Raw genomic sequence first — 16360 nt, 5'->3', positions numbered from 1 at the left:
TAGTGAGAACAAACCGAGTTTATTCAACCTCTCCTCATAGCTAATGCCCTCCATACCAGGCAACATCCTGGTAAATCTCTTCTGCACCCTCTCTAAAGCCGCCACATCCTTCTGGTAGTGTGGCGACCAGAATTGAACACTCTTCTCCAAGTGTGGCCTAACTAAGGTTCTACACAGCTGCAACATGACTTGCCAATTCTCATACTCAATGCCCCGGCCAATGAAGGCAAGCATACTGTATGCCTTCTTGACTACCTTCTCCACCTGTGTTGCCCCTTTCAGTGACCTGTGGACTGTACACCAAGATCTCTCTGACTGTCAATATTCTTGAGGGTTCTACCATTCACTGCATATTCCCTACCTGCAATAGACCTTCCAAAATGCATTACCTCACAGTTGTCCGGATTAAACTCCATCTGCCAACTCTTCGCCCAAGTCTCCAAATGATCTAAATCCTGCTGTATCCTCTGACAGTCCTCATCGCTATCCGCAATTCCACCAACCTTTGTGTCGTCTGCAAACGTACTAATCAGACTAGTTACATTGTCCTCCAAATCATTTATACATACTATGAACAGCAACGGTCGCAGCACTGATCCCTGCAGAACACCACTTGTCACAGCCCTCGAATCAGAAAAGCACCCTTACATTGCTGCTCTCTGCCTTCTATGACCTAGCCAGTTCTGTATCCATCTTGCCAACTCACCCCTGATCCCGTGTGACTTCACCTTTTGTACAAGTCTGCCATGAGGGACCTTGTCAACGGCCTTACTGAAGTCCAAATCGACAACATCCACTGCCCTACCTACATCAATCATCTTTGTGACCTCTTCGAAAAACTCTATCAAGTTAGTGAGACATGACCTCCCCTTCACACAATCGTGCTGCCTCTCGCTAATACGTCCATTTGCTTCCAAATGGGAGTAGATCCTGTCTCGAAGAATTCTCTCCAGTAATTTCCCTACCACTGACATAAGGCTCACCGGCCTGTAGTTCCCTGGATTATCCTTGCTACCCTTCTTAAACAGAGGAACAACATTGGCTATTCTCCAGTCCTCCGGGACATCACCTGAAGACAGTGAGGATCCAAAGATTTCTGTCAAGGCCTCAGCAATTTCTCTCTAGCCTCCTTCAGTCCTTCAGGCCCTGGGGACTTATCTACCTTAATATTTTTCAAGACGCCCAACATCTCGTCTTTTTGGATCTCAATGTGACCCAGGTTATCGACACACCCTTCTCCAGACTCAACATCCACCAATTCCTTCTCTTTGGTGAATACTGATGCAAAGTATTCATTTCGTACCTCGTTCATTTCCTCTGGCTCCACACATAGATTCCCTTGCCTGTCCTTCAGTGGGCCAACCCTTTCCCTGGCTATCCTCTTGCTTTTTATGTACGTGTAAAAAGCCTTGGGATTAAGTGAAACAATTTTAGGACATAGAATGCCGACGGTGCAGAAGAAGGTCATTCGATTCTGCACCGACCATCTGAAAGAACACCCTACCTAAGCCCAATCCCCCATAACCCCACCTAATCTACACATCTTTGGACACTAAGAGACAATTTAGCATGGCCAATCCACCTAACCTGCACATCTTTGGCATGTAGGAGGAAACTGAAGCACCCGGAGGAAACCCACGCAGACACATGGGGAAAGTGCAAACTCCACGCAGACAGTCACCCGAGGCCGGAATTGAACCTGGGCCCCTGGCCCTGTGATGTAGCAGTGCTAACCACTGTGCCACCCTTTATGAGAATCATTGATGTGAATCAATGTTAAAGTCCCCATTTCCATGAACACAACCACAGTTTAAAGCGAATACCTACTGTGCACTGGAGGTTCAAAGATCATTCTGTTACAGGCAGTGGAACACTTTTATCTTTAGCTTCTAGTCAACTTTAGTCAACTAGCTGCAAACTTACATGTTTGTTGGAGTAACTGTACCAACATTTTTCACGACAAATATTGGGCAGGATTCTCCGTTGCCCGATGCCGATATCATGGGCGAAATTCTCGGTTATCGGCGGAAACTCCGCCGATCGGCGCAAAAAACGGCGCAAATCCCACTTGCGTCACGTCATAAAAATGGGCCGATAGTCTGCGGCCCGAAATGGGCTAGCAGCGACGTAACGGGATCCGCGCTTGCGCAGTGGTTCACGCCGTGCAGCGTCATACGCGCTGCACGGCGTGACGGCTCATAAGGCCGCGCAGCTCCCCCCCACCCGACCGGAACAGCCGACCGCAACACCCGACTTGATGGCTGGCCGTCGCTCAGCCCCGAGGTTCGAGTCACGCGATGTGGAGGCGCTCCTGGATGCGGTGGAGCAGAGGAGGGACGCCCTGTATCCCGGGCACGGCCGCAGAGTTGCCCCACGCCACAGCCGGCGTCTGTGGAGGGAGGTGGCAGAGGCCGTCACCGTTGTGGCCCTAACACCACGGACAGGCACCCAGTGCCACAAGAAGGTGAACGACCTCGTCAGAGCAGGCAGGGTGAGCCTCCCCCATATCCCCCATATCCCCTCTCCCCCAAATCCCCCCTCCCCCATATCCCCCCCTCCCCCATATCCCCCCCTCCCCCATATCCCCCATATCCCCCCTCCCCCATATCCCCCCCTCCCCCATATCCCCCATATCCCCCCTCCCCCATATCCCCCATACTCCCCCCTCCCCCATATCCCCCCACCCCCATATCCCCCATATCCCCCCTCCCCCATATCCCCCATATTCCCCCCTCCCCATATCCCCCTCCCCCATATCCCCTCTCCCCCATTTCCCCCATATCCCCCCTCCCCCATATCCCCCCTCCCCCATATCCCCCCTCCCCCATATCCCCCATATTCCCCCCTCCCCCATATTCCCCCTCCCCATATCCCCATATCCCCCCTCCCCCATATCCCCCATATTCCTCCCTCCCCCATATCCCCCTCCACCATATCCCCCATATTCCCCCCTCCCCCATATCCCCCATATCCCCCTCCCCCATATCCCCCCCTCCCCCATATCCCCCCTCCCCCATATCCCCCATATCCCCAAGTGAATCCAGCCCTAACCTTAACCTCTGCAATGCACGCGCAACCGATGGCGCGCATTCATATACCTGCCTAACACTGTTGCCTTTTACCCCTGCCACCACCCCCCCCCCCCCCCACAGGAGAAGCGCGCACACAACACCAGGGAGCATGTGAGGACTGGAGGAGGGCCCGCTGATGAGAGGCCACTGACCGTACACGAGGAAAGGGCCCTGGAACTGGCTGGCGGACCTGAGGACCGGGAGGTTGCTGATGCAGAGGTCGGGGCCCCACGAGCAAGTGAGCCACCAACAGCCCGTCCCCATATCCCCCCTCCCCTATATCCCCCTCTCCCGTATCACCTGATCACTGCCTGATGTCTAACCATGCATGCTTCATTGTGTATCGCAGGACCAAACGTCCAGGCACCCATCCCCGCAGATGCAGACCGCCCGCAGGATGCCCCTCGGAGACCACGGGAGACGGAGAGACCCGCGCCCTCCAGCATGCGACGTCCGCAGGATGCCCCTCGGAGACCACGGGAGACGGAGAGACCCGAACCCTCCAGCATGCGACGCCCGCAGGATGCCCCTCGGAGACCACGGGAGATGGAGAGACCCGGACCCTCCAGCATGCGACGCCCGCAGGATGCCCCTCGGAGACCACGGGAGACGGAGAGACCCGGACCCTCCAGCATGCGACGCCCGCAGGATGCCTCTCGCACACCACGGGAGACGGAGAGACCTGGAGCAACAGGGAGACGACACCCCGTCACGTGCGGGAGCGACCACCCAGCGATGAGGGGGGCAGCCACAGGCCCCCGTCACATCCGAGCCAGGACACCACGACCCAGGACACCACTATCCAGGACACCCCTACCCGGGACACCACTACCCAGGACACCCCTACCCGGGACACCACTACCCGGGACAGCACTACCCGGGACAGCACTACCCGGGACAGCACTACCCGGGACAGCACTACCCGGGAAGACGAAATACCGGACAGTGACTCAGAGTGGATGGGTGGAGACGAACCCCCACCCCAAAGTGCCATGGACTCAGAGTGGGACGAAGAGCACGACACAACGCCACTGCTGTCACCAACACCCTCCACCATCGCAGAAACACTCACCACGGTTGGGCACTTTAGTGATGAGGCGTCTGGTACACTCACTGGTGCGCACAACACAGCCGTCCCGGTACAGCAGGTGGAGGTAGGAGCAGCAGAGGGACCGGGCGGTCGGAGGGCAGCCCAGGCCAAGCGAACATCTGCCGCCCAGATGGATCCCGGGTTCCTGCAGTTACCACACCCACACATAGATCCGATGCAACCACCGACACGGAGACGAGCGAATAGGGTGACGGGTGGCTTGCGGCGGCTGCGGTCGCAGGTGGAGGAGTCCACCCGCGTCCAGGAGCTGGGAGTGGTCCCGGTCATGCGTGCCACCCAGGCTGACACCGCACGGGTGGCGTCCGCGGTGGAGGCAATGGGTGCGACGGTGTCAGACATGGGGAACGGTTTGCGAGGCCTGGGGCCTTCCGTGCAGGCGGCGTCTGTGGCCCAGGAAATGGCTGCCCTCTCACAGGAGGCCATGAGCCAGTGCCAGCGCCAGATGGCAGAGGCGCTCAACGCCATAGCCCAGTCTCAGCAGGCCATGGCCCAGTCTCAGCAGGCCATGGCCCAGTCTCAGCAGGCCATAGCCCAGTCTCTGCAGGCCATGGCCCAGTCTCTGCAGGCCATGGCCCAGTCTCAGCAGGCCATCGCTGAGGGCATCGGCGCCAGTGGCCATGTGCGAGCTGGCGTCGCACTGTCGCAGACAGGGTTCGACAACCCCCTGGGCTCCATGGCTGCAAACCTGCAGACCCCTGTCGATACCAGCACGGGCCTCCAGGACTGGCAGCGCCAGATGTCGGGGGCGCGTCGGATGGCCAGTCCGTTCGCATCCCCCACCCATGTAGAGGCCTGGGGGCCATCGGGCACCCCGAGGGAGGAGGAGGTGGTGTGGTCCGTCCCGGCTCCCTCTGTAGGGGAGGTCCCGGTACACCGCGACACCTCGGACTCCCCCCCTTCCGTCCCAGGTGCATCGGGTGGGCAACGGGCAGGACAGGCTGGCAGCTCGCCATCCCAGTCGCCCGGGCCGCAGCCTGGCCCATCTAGGCCAGGACGCCCCAGGAAACGGCCGCCAAAGGGATCCAGTGTCAGAGGGCAGGAATCACAGGAGTCCACCTCCAGTTCTGCTGTACCGTCTGGGGAACCACGTAGACGTAGTCAAAGGGCCCGTAAGGCCAAACAATTAGACACTGAGTAAGTTGGCACGGGTGCAGGGCACAGATGAGTTTTAGGCGCTAGGGCACGTGCATGAACTCCTTTGGTTATTAAAGTCAATGTTACACCTACCGAAGCTGCCTTTGTGCTCTGTCCAAAGTGTGCGGGGGTGTCATGTACGTTGAGCGCAAGTGTGTGTGTGAGGGGTGGTCTTACCTCAGCCCCAGGTGAGTCTGCCCCCTTCCCCCTGGGCCGCCATCAACATCCCCCGGGCAGAGGACGGGACCGTGCGCTGCAGTGTCACAGCCGCATGCAGGGATGGTCCGGGTGGATGGTGGTACTGTGGCCATGGGTCAGACATAGTCCAACGATGTAGAGCCAGGAGCTCATCGGAGGCGGGTTGTCATCATTCTCCATGGCCTGCGATAGACACGCGTCCACCCGCAACTGGGTGAGCCCGGCCCGTTGTGCCGCCGGTGGATCGGCAATTGGGGTGGGGGGGTGGTGTGCATGCGGGTGGGGTGTGTGGGGTTGGGGAGGGGGGTGAGGGTGCTGGGTGGGTGGATGGGTGGGGGGTGTGGGTGGTCGGCTGTTGTCATGGTGTGCGGTCTGTGGCCATACTACCCGATTCCCACGCCCATCTAGTCAGTGAAGCGGGCGTCTATCAGTCTGTCCCGTGCCCGCTGGGCCAGCCGGTAACGGTGGACAGCCACCCGTCTGTGTCTACCCCGTCTGCCCTGACCATTGCCCCCATCCCCCTCATCTGGGGAGGACTGGGCCTCTTCCTGCTGCTCCTCCACTCCGCCCTCCTCTGCCTGCGGCACATCGCCCCTCTGCTGGGCTATGTTGTGCAGGACGCAGCACACCACAATGATGCGGCCGACCCTATCTGACCGATACTGGAGGGCGCCCCCAGAGAGGTCCAGGCACCTGAAACGCATCATCAGCACGCCAAAGCAACTTTCGATCACTCCACTTGTCGCTACATGGGCATCATTGTAGCGGTTCTCCGCCTCATTGCGTGGCCTCCGTTTGGGGGCGTCATCAGCCACGATCGCAATGGGTAGCCCCTGTCGCCCAGCAACCAGCCCCTCAGCCGGGGATGGCGTCCCTCGTACATGCCGGGGATGAATGACCGCGACAACACGAATGAGTCGTGTACACTGCCTGGGTGACGGGCGCAGACGTGCAGGATCATCATGCGGTGGTCGCAGACCACCTGTACGTTCATCGAATAGGTCCCCTTCCTATTAGTGAACATGGCCCTGTTATCTGCAGGTGCCGCACGGCGACGTGCATCCCATCGATCGCGCCCTGGACCATGGGGAACCCGGCAATGGCAGAGAAGCCCACGGCCCGGACATCTTGGCTGGCCCGGTCCACGGGGAAGCGGATGTAGCGGTGCGCCATGGCATAAAGGGCATCTGTCACTGCCCGGATGCACCGATGCACCGATGTCTGCGATATGCCGGACAGGTCCCCACTCGGTGCCTGGAATGACCCCGTTGCATAAAAGTTCAGGGCCACCGTAACCTTGACGGACACGGGGAGAGGGTGTCCCCCGCCAGTGCCACGCGGTGACAGGTGTGCCAGCAGGTGGCAGATGTGTGCCACGGTTTCCCGGCTCATCCGAAGTCTCCTCCTGCATTCCCGGTCCGTGAGGTCCTGGTATGACTGCCGGGGCCGGTACACACGGGGCGCCCTCGGGTGCCTCCGTTGCCGTGGGGCCGCGACGTCCTCCTCCCCCTCCTCGTCCTGTCGGTCAGGTGTCCCTCCAGCCTGGGCGGCTGCCGCCTGCCCCTCTGCGGCAGCCTGCGCCGCCTCTCTGGCACGCTCCTCCTCCTCCTCCTCCTCCTCATCCAGGGCAACATAGACATGAGCGGCTGCCACCACGGCGGCCAACATCGCTGGGTGGTCTGAAAACATGACGGCCTGGTGGGGGGGAGGGGAACGACGACATGTCACCATTGCCCATATCCCCTCCTCCCCCCAGCCAGGTGGCATGGACCGCATGGGTCCAACTGTTGGAGGCTGGCACCTGGCCAGGTGGACCAACTCATTTGCCCTCCCATCACCCACCCCGGCACGGCCCCCTCCCCAACCTCCACCCCAGCACGGACCCCCCCCCCACCAACCTCCACCCCGACACGGACCCCCTCCCCAACCTCCACCCCGGCACGGACCCCCTCCCCAACCTCCACCCCGGCACGGGCCCCCTCCCCAACCTCCACACCGGCACGGACCGCCTCCCCAACGCCCAACCTCCACCCCAGCACGGACCCCCCCAACCTCCACCCCGGCACGGCCCCCTCCCCAACCCCCAACCTCCACCCCAGCACGGACCCCCCCCCAACCTCCACCCCGGCACGGACCCCCTCCCCAACCCCCAACCTCCACCCCAGCACGGACCCCCCCCCCAACCTCCACCCCGGCACGGACCCCCCCCCCAACCTCCACCCCGGCACGGACCCCCTCCCCAACCTCCACCCCGGCACGGACCCCCTCCCCAACCTCCACACCGGCACGGACCCCCTCCCCAACCCCCAACCTCCACCCCAGCACGGACCCCCCCCCAACCTCCACCCCGGCACGGACCCCCTCCACAACCCCCAACCTCCACCCCAGCACGGACCCCCCCCCCAACCTCCACCCCGGCACGGACCCCCTCCACAACCCCCAACCTCCACCCCAGCACGGACCCCCCCAACCTCCACCCCAGCACGGACCCCCCCCAACCTCCACCCCGGCACGGACCCCCTCCCCAACACCCAACCTCCACCCCAGCACGGACCCCCCCCAACCTCCACCCCGGCACGGACCCCCCACCCAACCTCCACCCCGGCACGGACCCCCTCCCCAACCTCCACCCCGGCACGGACCCCCTCCCCAACCTCCACACCGGCACGGACCCCCCCCCAACCTCCACCCCGGCACGGACCCCCTCCACAACCCCCAACCTCCACCCCGGCACGGACCCCCTCCCGGCACTCCCCCGGAGCCCAGCCTACTCTAACCACCCCCACTCCCCCCGCCGCACACACACACAAGCCGAGACACACCTCTCCTCAGGCAATCAGTCTGCGGCCACGCCATTTCCTGCCCAGAGCCAACCCCCCAGGCCGTCACTCACCTCCTCGCTGGTCGGCGTGAGCCTGGAGCACCGGGTCACGCCGATGAAAAGGAGGTTTGATTGACGTCGACGTGAACGGTCATCACGTCGACGGGACTTCGGCCCATCCGGAAGGGAGAATATCGGCAGGCCGAAAATCGGCTGCCTTGCGCAGACCCGTGACATTCTCCGCGGCAGCGACGCCATTAACGCCCCGCCGACTTTTCTCCCTTCGGAGACTTCGGCGGGGGCGGGGGCGGGATTCACGGCGGCCAACGGCCATTCTCCGACCCGGCGGGGGGTCGGAGAATGACGCCCCATAATTGGCGATCGGATGGAGAATCGACTCCAACGCCCAAATCGGGCCATGATCCGCCCCCTCGGAAATGACATCATCGTGTCATGCGCCGTTGCAACGCTGTTGGTGTGTCATCGGCTGGCCCTCCCACGATGCTCCACCCCCTGATGGGCCAAGTTTCCAACGGCACAGGACACCTGTGGTCTCAACAGTCAGGAACTCAGCATAGTGGCTGCGGACTGTGTCGGCCGGGATCCGTGCCGCTGGCCGAGGGTGCTTCCACGAGGACTGGGGGGACTGGTGAGGGCTGGCCAGGGGGTGGCCTGTGGGATCGTGGATGGCAGGTTGAGTCCGTGCATGGCCGGTGCCATGTTGTACGGCGCAACTGCTGCAGATCGTCAGATGCGCAGCCAGGGACCCGGCCATTCCCCGACCACTTATGGGGTGGGAGCCGGGGGTTTTACCTGGCGCCACTGCTAGCCCCTCATCGGTCCAGGAATCGGTGAGGGGTCGACGCCGATTTTTCCATCGTAAACCTCCAGTGAATTCTCCGTTCGAGCCAGCACTTAGCCGCTGAAACGGAGAATCCAACCCATTTGTCTTCATCTTGTTTGATGTAGAAAGGGGTCCGCTCAGTTTCCTTGCTTTTCAGCTTAGGGTAAACATAATCGGTAAACCGAATGTAACACAGCATTCTCCTGAAAAGCCAAGGTCCACTTCAACCATTTTCAGATGACGTCTACAAGATTTTCCAGCTTTTCCCCGCTCTCTTCCAATATTCATAATACTCCGTAAAGGTCTCAGCTGAATTTCTCTCTCTAATAATCTGTCCCGAATCTACTGAAGAAACAGGAAAAGGACGGAGGAGCTGTGCTTTTCAATCTGGATGGCAGCGATCCCCTTACCCATATCTTCTATTTGATCCCTGGCTAGGCAACTGTTATTTCAATTATTTGCTATCTATGTGCCCTAGGGATATTGGATACAAGACTGCACATGTTCATAAACGTTATCAAGATCAAGTTCTGAGATAAGAAAGACCTTCAAGCAGACCTTCCCCAAACTTTCCTTTCTTCATTTTACATTTCATTCCTGGATGATTAATTCATTTAAAAGAAAATCCTTGGCGTAATTCTAATTTTCCTTTTCCTGATTATTTGCACTGTCAATATCTGTGCACAGCGCAATCCATGCACTCCAGATGTTTTGTAGAGTTTCTAGAAATACAAATATTTATAAACTTACCTTGCTGTGTGAAGCAGATGACCATGAGTTCTTGGTTAAAATCACCAGACCTCCTCACAGGAATGAGCACTTCCCCAGTATCCTCCTCAATCCTGTAATCTGACTGGGGAATGTAAACTGTTGATTCTGTTGAAAAGGAAAAGGAAAGTGTTATTGGATGTCAGTACTGAGGAACACAAATCGATTGGTCTTCACTAATCTCTTCAATATAATTGCGGGAGGTGGGTATTAAAGAGAAGTTCTATCATGATGCAGTTTCAAAAGAGATGAAGAATAAGCGACTCCCTTTCAGATGAAGTCAGTTTCAGATAAGGCTAGAAATTATGTTCAACATTTTTTCGGCCTGAGGGTTGTGGGCGAACTGCGAGGTGGAAAATCTAGAAAAATAGCATAGAGTGGGATCAGGATCTTTCAGAGGCTCACACTGAAACTGTATCAAACACACACACAGACTGAAACTGTATCAAACACTGAAACTGTATCAAACACTGAAACTGTATCAACGACAAGTACACTGTATCAAACACTGAAATTATATCAAATACAAGCACACTGTTTCAAACACTGAAATTGTATCAAATACAAGCACACTGTATCAAACACTGAAATTGTATCAAATACAAGCACACTGTATCAAACATTGAAACTGTATTAAATACAGGCACACTGTATCAAACACTGAAACAGTATCAATTACAAGCACACTGTATCAAACACTGAAACTGTATTAAATACAGGCACACTGTATCAAACACTGAAACAGTATCAAATATAAGCACACTGTATCAAACACCGAAATTATATCAAATACAAGCACACTGAATCAAACACTGAAACTGTATCACATACAAGCACACTGTGTCAAACACTGAAATTGTATCAAATAAAAGCACACTGTATCAAACATTGAAACTGTATTAAATACAGGCACACTGTATCAAACACTGAAACAGTATCAAATACAAGCACACTGTATCAAACACTGAAACTGTATTAAATACAGGCACACTGTATCAAACACTGAAACTGTATCAAATATAAGCACACTGTATCAAACACCGAAATTATATCAAATACAAGCACACTGAATCAAACACTGAAACTGTATCACATACAAGCACACTGTATCAAACACTGAAACTGTATCAAATATCAGCACACTGTATCAAACACTGAAATTATATCAAATACAAGCACACTGTATCAAACACTGAAATTGTATCAAATACAAGCACACTGTATCAAACACTGAAACTGTATCAAATACAAGCACACTGTATCAAACACTGAAACTGTATTAAATACAGGCACACTGTATCAAACACTGAAACTGTATCAAATGTAAGCACACTGTATCAAACACTGAAATTATATCAAATACAAGCACACTGAATCAAACATTGAAACTGTATCAAATACAAGCACACTGTATCAAACACTGAAATTGTATCAAATACAAGCACACTGTATCAAACACTGAAATTGTATTAAATACAAGCACACTATCAAACACTGAAATTGTATCAACTACAAGCACACTGTATCAAACACTGAAACTGTATCAAATACAAGCACACTGTATCAAACACTGAAACTGTATTAAATACAGGCACACTGTATCAAACACTGAAACTGTATCAAATATAAGCACATTGTATCAAACACTGAAATTATATCAAATACAAGCACACTGTATCAAACACTGAAACTGTATCAAATACATGCACACTGTATCAAACAGTGAAACTGTATCAAATCCAAACACACTGAAACTGTATCAAACATGCGCAAACTGAAATGTACCAAACACAGGCACACGAGGGCAGGATTCTCCATTTGGGAGACGAGGGGCAGGATTCTCCGTCCCACCGCACCAGCGGGCCCCGGGATTCTCCGTTTCGCCAGCTGGTCAATGGGATTTCCCATTGTGGGCAGCCACACGCCATCGGAAAATCTCTGGGCTGTCGGCAAAACAGAGAATCCCAACTGCGGAGAATTCCGTCCATTTGTTCTTTCACCGGATTTAAACCGTGTGAAATTCGTTCTCCCGCTAGATGCATCGGGCAGATGAAATTCAGGTGGTGCAAATGGGCCAGCACATTGCCCAGGTGCAGCGCATGTGATTCTTGGCCACACTGGCATCTGATTCCCTGGGGTCGGGATTCATGTTAAAATGCTTGACAATCAAGAGGATTTTAAGTGCTCTACTCACCACAGACTGCCATTTCAGCCAAATAGATGGCTGCATGCAGATCAACCCACAGATTCAATGAGTCGAAGATTGGGCATATACTGGATGCAACTGAGGAGAGGAGGGACACACACTTCCCAGGGTGGGGGGAGGCTCAAGCCAGCCCTTCTCAACAGCGCCTGGGAGGAGGTGGCAGAGGCTGTCAGTTTTGGCAACCTCACCAAGGCAGCCAGTACGTAATTCGGGCAAGGCAGCCAGTACGTAATTCGGGAAGAAGCTGAGTCACATCCTTAAGGCAGCACAGGTGAGTCGCCAACTCTGTGCCCTGGAATCATTCCCATCCCTCACTTCTGACATCAACCCGCAATTCCCCAGAGGCCGATAACACCCCATCTGCCTGCATCTACCTTAGAGCCCAGCCTCTATACTAAGACCGCAGCAAGCACTCACTCTACACTGAGACCATATCAAACATACGCTCCACAGGGAGACCGTATCAAACACTCGCTCTACACTGAGATCGTATCAAACATTCGCTCCACACTGTCACCTGCAGCATACACGCTCTCTACAGGGAGACCATACCAAACGCTCGCTCTACACTGAGACCATATCAAACACTCGCTCTACACTGAGACCGTATCAAATACTGTCTATACACTGAGACGGTATCAAACACTCTCTCTACACTGAGACCATATCAGACGCTCACTCTACACTGAGACCTTATCAAACACACTCTCTACACTGAGACCATATCAAACACTCGCTCTACACTGAGACCATATCAAACGCTCGCTCTACACCGAGACCCTATCAAACACACTCTGTACACTGAGACCATATCAAACACACTCTTTACACCGAGACACTATCAAACACTCGCTCTAAACTGAGACCGTATCAAACACTCACTCTACACTGAGATCGTATCAAACACACTCTCTACACTGAGACCGTATCAAACACACTCTCTACACGGAGACTCTATCAAATACTCGCTTTACAGTCACCTGCAGCATACACTATCTCTACACTGAGACCGTATCAAACACTCGCTCCACACTGAGACCGTATCAAACACTCTCTCTACACTGGGAACCAATCAAACACTCGCTCTACAGTGAGACTGCAGCATACACTCTCACTGCACTGAGACCATATCAAACGCTCGCGCATCACTGAGACCCTATCAAACACTCGCTCCACACTGAGACTGTATCAATCATTCGCTCCACACTGAGACCGTATTAAACATTCGCTCTTCACTGAGACGGTTTCAAACACTTGCTCTACACTGAGACCCTTTGACACACACGCTCTACACTGAGACTATATCAAATACTTGCACCACACAGAGATCGTATCAAACACTTGCTCTACATTGAAACCCTCTCATAACACTCTCTACACTGCGACTGCAGCATACACTCTTTCTACACTGAGGCCCTGTCAAACACTCGCTCTACACTGAGAACATATCAAACATTCACTCGACACTGAGATCGCGCTCAGAACGTATCAAACACTCGCTCCACAGTGAGACCGTATCAAACACTGGCTCTACACTGAGACCGTATTAAACATTCGCTCTACACAGAGACCACATCAAACACTCGCTTTACATTGAGACTGAATCAAGCACTCACTCTACACTGAGACCGTTTCAAACATTCGCTCTACACTGAGACTGCAGCAAAGACTCGCTCGACATGGGGACGATATCAAACTCTCGATCTACACTGAGACCGTATCAAACATTCGCTCTACACTGACATCCTATCAAACACTTGCTCGAAATGGAGACCGTATCAACAACTCGCTCTACACTGAGATCGTATTAAACATTCGCTCTACACTGAGACTGCAGCAAACACTCGCTCTACACTGAGACCATATAAAACACTCGCTCTACACTGAGACCGTTTCAAATACTCATGCGACAATGAGACCGCAACACTCACTCTACACTGAGACCGTATCAAACACTCGCTCTACGCTGAGATCGTATCAAACACTCGCTCTACACTGGGACTGAATCAAACACTCGCTCTGCACTGAGACCGTTTCAAACACTCATGCGACAATGAGACCGCAACACTCACTCTACACTGAGACCGTATCAAACACTTGCTCTACATTGAGATTGTATCAAACACTGGCTCTACACTGAGACCATATAAAACACTCGCTCTACATTGAGACTGTATCAAACACTCGCTCTACACTGAGACCATATAAAACACTCGCTCTACATTGAGACTGTATCAAACACTCGCTCTACACTGAGACCATATAAAACACTCACTCTACACTGAGACCGTATTAAACAATCGCTCTTCACTGAGACCGTTTCAAACACTTGCTCTAAACTGAGACACTTTGAAACACTCGCTCTACACTGAGACTGTATCAAACACTCACTCTACACTGCGACCATATCAAATACTCGCTGCACACAGAGATCGTATCAATCACTCGCTCTACACTGAGTCAGTATCAAACACTTGCTCTACACTGAGACCCTCTCATAAGACTCTCTACACTGCGACTGCAGCATACACTCTCTCTACACGGAGACCCGATCAAACACTCTCTCTACACTGAGACAGTATCAAACATTCACTCGACACTGAGACCGTATCTAACACTCGCTCTGCACTGAGAACGTATCAAACACTCGCTCCACACTGAGACCGTATCAAACACTCGCTCTGCATTGAGGCCGTATCAATCACTCGCTCTACACTGAGACCGTATCAAACACTCGCTCTACACTGAGACAGCAGCATAGACTCTCTCCACACTGAGACCCTATCAAACACTCGCTCTACACTGAGACCGTATCAAACACTCGCTCTACACTGAGACCGTATCAAACACTTACTCTACACTGAGACTGCAGGAAACACTCGCTCGACATGGGGAGGATATCAAACAATAGCTTTACACTGAGACCGTATTAAACATTCGCTCTGCACTGAGACCCTATCAAATACTAGCTCTACATTGAAACTGTATCAAACACTCGCTCTACACAGAGACCGGTTCAAACACTCGCTCTACACTGAGAATAAATCAAACACTCGCTCCACACTGAGACCCGATCAAACACTCGCTCGACACTGAGACCCGATCAAACACTCTCTCTACAGTGAGACTGCAGCATACACTCTCACTGCCATATCAAACACTCGCTCTACACTGAGACCGTATCAATCACTTGCTCTACACTGAGACTGCAGCAAACACTCGCTCTACACTGAGGCCATATCAAACACTCGCTCTATACTGAGACTGCAGCATTCACTCGCTCTACACCAAGACCGTATTAAACACTCTCTCTACACTGACAACCGATCAAACACTCACTCGACAGTGAGACTGCAGCATACACTCTCTCCACACTGAGACCCTATCAAACACTCTCTCCACACTGAGACCCTATCAAACACTCGCTCGACACTGAGACCGAATCAAACACTCGCACTACACTGAGACTGCAGGAAACAATCGCTCGACATGGGGAGGATATCAAACAATAGCTTTACACTGAGACCGTATTAAACATTCACTCTGCACTGAGACCCTATCAAACACTTGCTCTACATTGAAACTGTATCAAACACTCGCTCTACACAGAGACCGGTTCAAACACTTGCTCTACACTGAGAACGAATCAAACACTCGCTCCACACTGAGACCGTATCAAACACTCGCTCTACACTGAGACCGTATCAAACACTCGCTCTACACTGAGACCGTATCAATCACTTGCTCTACACTGAGACCGTATCAATCACTTGCTCTACACTGAGACCGCAGCATACACTCTCACTGCACTGAGACCGCAGCATACACTCTCACTGCACTGAGACCGCTGCATACACTCTCACTGCACTGAGACCGCAGCATACACTCTCACTGCACTGAGACCATATCAAACACTCGCTCTACACTAAGACCATATCAAACACTCGCTCGACACTGAGACCCTATCAAACACTCGCTCTACACTGAGACTGTATCAAACACTCGCTCTACACTGAGACCGTATCAAACACTTACTCTACACTGAGACTGCAGGAAACACTCGCTCGACATGGGGAGGATATCAAACAATAGCTTTACACTGAGACCCTATTAAACATTCGCTCTGCACTGAGACCCTATCAAATACTAACTCTACATTGAAACTGTATCAAACACTCGCTCTACACAGAGACCGGTTCAAACACTT

General features: G+C 53.7%; 1 protein-coding gene across 1 annotated transcript in view; it reads right to left on the bottom strand.

Moving 5' to 3' along the window:
• The window catches only part of frem3 (Fras1 related extracellular matrix 3), a 305423-nt gene that overhangs the window by 134082 nt on the left and 154981 nt on the right, over positions 1-16360 (bottom strand). The window contains exon 5 of the mRNA XM_072496140.1: positions 9930-10055. Within this exon, the coding sequence (XP_072352241.1) occupies positions 9930-10055 (126 nt within the window). The remainder of the gene's footprint in view (positions 1-9929; positions 10056-16360) is intronic.

Source organism: Scyliorhinus torazame, chromosome 3 (genome assembly GCF_047496885.1).
Source record: "Scyliorhinus torazame isolate Kashiwa2021f chromosome 3, sScyTor2.1, whole genome shotgun sequence".
Taxonomy (NCBI): domain Eukaryota; kingdom Metazoa; phylum Chordata; class Chondrichthyes; order Carcharhiniformes; family Scyliorhinidae; genus Scyliorhinus; species Scyliorhinus torazame.
The sequence above is the reverse complement of the archived record's forward strand: the minus strand, read 5'-3'. Positions and strand labels throughout refer to the sequence as shown.